Raw genomic sequence first — 4,410 nt, 5'->3', positions numbered from 1 at the left:
CGGGAATCTTGTGACCGTGACAACCAGCCAACTCCCTGCCAACTCCCACAAAAACACACATCCCAGCCCCCAGGACCCCTCTCAGTGTTAAAGCCTGTGTTCAGTGCTCCTGCGGAACTCTGCCTCGCCCCTCCGATCAGCTCGGGAAGCAGTCTCCCAGCTCTTACTCTCAGGTGAAATCAGATACCGGCCCTCATACTCTCCACTGGAAGGTTCTGGAAGAAACAGATCCTGCCGACACCCCCCATCCCAACGCCCCCCACCCCCAAAACCCCCCCTGCTCCAGACCACTGGAAAAAGAGAAATTCAACAGCAGACGAAGTGTTCTGAGGAAAGGGGATGGAGGAGGGGGGGAGATTACATGGAACTGCTTTTCAGCAGAACCCTTCCCCCGGCTGTCTGTCTCTCTGCACTGAGAACACGCGTGTTACACGCCCCCCGTCTGTCTCTGCTGAGAACACGCGTGTGACACAGCGCTCCAGTGAGCGTTTCCCCCGCACACACCCCTCCACCCCCCCGGCCGTTTGGGGGAAACCCTGGAACAGGGCGGGGCAGGAGGGGAGCGGCCCGTCCGATCGTGGGGCGTTCAGCCCTGCTCAGAGCAGCTCCCTGGAGGAGCCCATCGGAGAGACCTGCCATCCGCACCCTCCCTAAAAACCTGACCTGCTCTGTCACTGCCTCATTCTCCGCTGCTCCGTCGCGGGGTGAGGCCTGTTCTCCACTCCGCTCCGGAACACTCTGTTCTCTACCCAGCGTTCCCGGAGAGAAAAAACAAAAACGCGCTCCAACACATAATACATTTATTCACGGGACAATTTTTTTCCTTTTTTTTTTTTTTTTTAAACAAACAATTGACTTCCAGAGCCTAAAATTATAACTTCAAATTATAAGGCCCAGAAAAAACCTTCTGAGGTACTCTTATGAACATAAATGTTTGCCAAAATGTTAAATGTGTTTCCGAACAATTTTACAAGACGGGCAATTTCACGACAAATACGTACATAGCTCGGAAATATATATTGCTTTCACATATTTGATGCTAAATCTATTTTGAAATGGAGAATTTTCGCAATATTCTGTCACACATTTGAAGCGTTTTATATGTTTGCAAGAGGTGACCGCAGTATGGCAGATTTTCTCTGGCTATTCTAGTTTATTATGTTTTTCTTATTTTTAAATAGAACATGTTAGCTTGTCTTAAGTTTAACTTTCAACTGAAAACCTCACCTCGTTTTGTTCTTATTTACAAAAACAGTGACTAAAATACAATTTAAAGTCTAAATTTGAGTGAAAAACCTTTTTTTTTTGCTTTTTGCAGTGAGTGAGGGAGAGAGAGAGAGAGAGCGAGAGTGAGAGAGAGAGAGAGTGAGAGAGAGAGAGAGAGAGTGAGAGAGAGAGAGAGAAAGAGAGAAAGAGAGAGAGAAAGAGAGAGAGAGAGAGAGTGAGAGAGAGTGAGAGAGAGAGAGAGAGAGTGAGAGAGAGAGAGAAGGAGAGAGAGAGAGAGAGAAAGAGAGAGAGAGAGAGAGAGTGAGAGAGAGAGTGAGAGAGAGAGAGAGAGAGGAGAGAAAGAGAGAGAGAGAGAGAGAATAGCGCGCTGCAGTTCTCACATGCTGCAGACAGGTGGCAGCACAGAGCAGTCGTTAGCGTGCCCACTGACCGCGGCGTCGTCTGAGGAATGTGTTGGCGAGGCGGCATTAGGGGAAATGTTGGTGATTAAAGCTGTCAGTTAACTGTGACAGAGTTGAAATGGGGGGGTCGGCGCGGGGTGGGGGGGGCACAGAGACAGCGTGGGCACACTCAACACATCCAGGTTCACCCCCCCCCACCCCCCATTGTGCCCAGTCAGGCTCAATCGCGCTGTGGGCCCATTGGACAATTAGGGACACATCAGGGGTCGCCCAGGGCTGGCTGTCCCCGGGAATTACGACAAATTGCCCCCCCAGCAGGGTAATTACCCCTGACCGGCGGCTGAGGCATGAGCTCTGTTTCATCACATCACAGAGGGCGGCCATTTTCTTTTTCTCTCTTTCTGTCTCACTCTCTCTCTCTGTTTCTCTCTCCCTCTCTCTTTCTCTCTCTATTTCTACATTTTAGTCATTAAGTACACGCTTTAAAATCTAAAATAAATCTCTTTCAAATTCACAATGCTTTATTGGCATGTGACATACCGTTTACAGGCATACCTGTGTAGGCCTACCCAGTTAGCATCCCTCTCTCTCTCCCTCTCTCTCTGTCTCTCTCTCTCTCTCCCTCTCTCTCTCTCTCTCTCCCTCTCTCTCCCCTCTCTCTCCCTCTCTCTCTCCCCTCTCCCCTCTCCCTCTCTCTCTCTATCCCTCTATCCCCTCTCCCTCCCTCGTTCTCCCGGACCGGGCCTTGCTTGACTGGGAGGCTGAGCCCTCAGCGTTGCTGCTTCCTGTTTGGGTTCTTCCTGCAGATTCATCAGCAGCGTTGCGCAACAGCCCAGCGAGAACCACCCCTGTTTACACAAACAATGCCCCCATTCAGCCCCCCGGGGGACTAAAACGCTCCCACTGCTCACCATTCATACAGCCCCCCCACCCCTTCTGTTCACACCTCTTTTCTTCTTCTTTTTTTCCTCACCCTGGGAACGGCCGCTAAAGGTAGCCGCGGGGAGGTGTTAGGGCGTTACACTGTCTTCACTTCCTGTCTGAGAACGGAACCCTGACACACAGCCTAGGCATCACCCCAGATTAGGGAGGGGGGGGGGGGGGGATATCAGTGAACATCCTTTTAGTGCAACAGCCCCTCCTGTGAGGTCAGGACATACTGTGCATAGACTGGGGTTTACACCCTGTCAGGACATACTGTGCACAGACTGGGGTTTGCACCCTGTCAGGACATACTGTGCACAGACTGGGGTTTGCACCCTGTCAGGACATACTGTGCACAGACTGGGGTTTACACCCTGTCAGGACATACTGTGCACAGACTGGGGTTTGCACCCTGTCAGGACATACTGTGCACAGACTGGGGTTTGCACCCTGTCAGGACATACTGTGCACAGACTGGGGTTTGCACCCTGTCAGGACATACTGTGCACAGACTGGGGTTTTACACCCTGTCAGGACATACTGTGCACAGCTGGGGTTTACACCCTGTCCTGACATAAGGAGGTCAGAGTTTATGGTACACACAGTGTCTGGAGCAGTAATTTACCCGTGTGTGTGTGTGTGTGTTTGTATATAATGATAGAGTACAGTGATTAACCTGTGTGTGTGTGTGTGTGTGTGTGTATATATAATGAGACAGTACAGTGATTAACCCGTGCGTGTGTGTGTGTGTGTGTGTGTGTATATATATAATGAGACAGTACAGTGATTAACCCGTGTGTGTGTGTATATAATGAGACAGTACAGTGATTAACCCGTGTGCGCGTGTGTGTGTGTGTGTTCCTCCTCCAGGCACCTCAGACCTGTTCCCCCAGCGCTCCTCGTTCCCCTCGCTGTCCCCGCTGACAGACCCGCGGTTCTCCGACCCGCGCATGCACTACCCCGGGGCCTTCACCTACAGCGCCAGCCCGTCCGGGGCCGGCATCGGGGGCATCAGCATGTCCGCCTCGTCCCGCTACCACACCTACCTGCCCCCGCCCTACCCCGGCAACCAGAACCAGGGCGGCCACGCCCACTTCCAGGCCAACTCCTCGCCCTACCACCTGTACTACGGCGCGGGGGTCCGGCTCCTACCCCTTCTCCATGGTGACGGCCGGGGGCGGGGGCGGCGGGGAGCGGTCCCCCACGCGCATGCTGGCCTCCTGCCCGGGGGCCGGGGGCGCGGGGGCCCTGATGAACCCCAACCTGAGCAGCCAGAGCGAGGGGGTGGAGGCCGACGGCAGCCACAGTAACTCCCCCACCTCCATGACCACGAGCGGCCGGATGGACGAGGCCGTGTGGAGGCCATACTGAGGCTCCCGACGCCCGTTCCCATAACAACCCCTTTCTTCATGATTTTAACCTCCCGCCCCCTCTTTCTCCACCACCCCCCTTTCCTCACAGCAAGAGAGAAGAGTAAAGAACCGACGAAAGTTACAGTTTTTTTTTTTTTATTTAAAAAGTGACAAGTGCATGTATGGCCAGATTTTTTGCCCCCGCCCACAAATCAATCAGACCCCGCCTCCCAGCGGCTTTCGCGACCAATGACCAAAGACTTCTCCCTGAACCGTGGGTCCAGTAGCAAATCAAAAACAAAAGCGGTACCTAAAGCCAACAGGAGTAAAGAAGTGTCTCCTCTCCAGTCAGAGTGGAGTCTCTGCCGGGCTCAGTGGGGGCACAGACTGTAAATAGACTCAGTGGGGTAAAGTAAACAGGTTTGCTCTCCTGTCTTTTCAACGTACACCTGGATGGCAGCGACAAAGGAAAAAAGAGCTCAGTTTTCCGTCTGGAAACAGAACCC

At 52.9% G+C, this 4,410-nt stretch overlaps 1 protein-coding gene across 1 annotated transcript in view; it reads left to right on the top strand.

Annotated features, from left to right (window-relative positions):
* The window catches only part of runx3 (RUNX family transcription factor 3), a 26,567-nt gene extending 22,515 nt beyond the window's left edge, over window positions 1-4,052 (top strand). Inside the window, 2 exon segments of the mRNA XM_061247868.1 lie at window positions 3,423-3,688; window positions 3,690-4,052. Of these exon segments, the coding sequence (XP_061103852.1) occupies window positions 3,423-3,688; window positions 3,690-3,923 (500 nt within the window). The 3' untranslated portion in view covers window positions 3,924-4,052.
* The last annotated feature ends 358 nt before the right edge of the window (window positions 4,053-4,410 follow it).

The sequence above is a fragment of the Conger conger genome, chromosome 1 (genome assembly GCF_963514075.1).
Source record: "Conger conger chromosome 1, fConCon1.1, whole genome shotgun sequence".
Lineage (NCBI taxonomy): Eukaryota > Metazoa > Chordata > Actinopteri > Anguilliformes > Congridae > Conger > Conger conger.
Note: the sequence above shows the minus strand (reverse complement) of the source record. Positions and strands in the feature narration are given on the sequence as shown.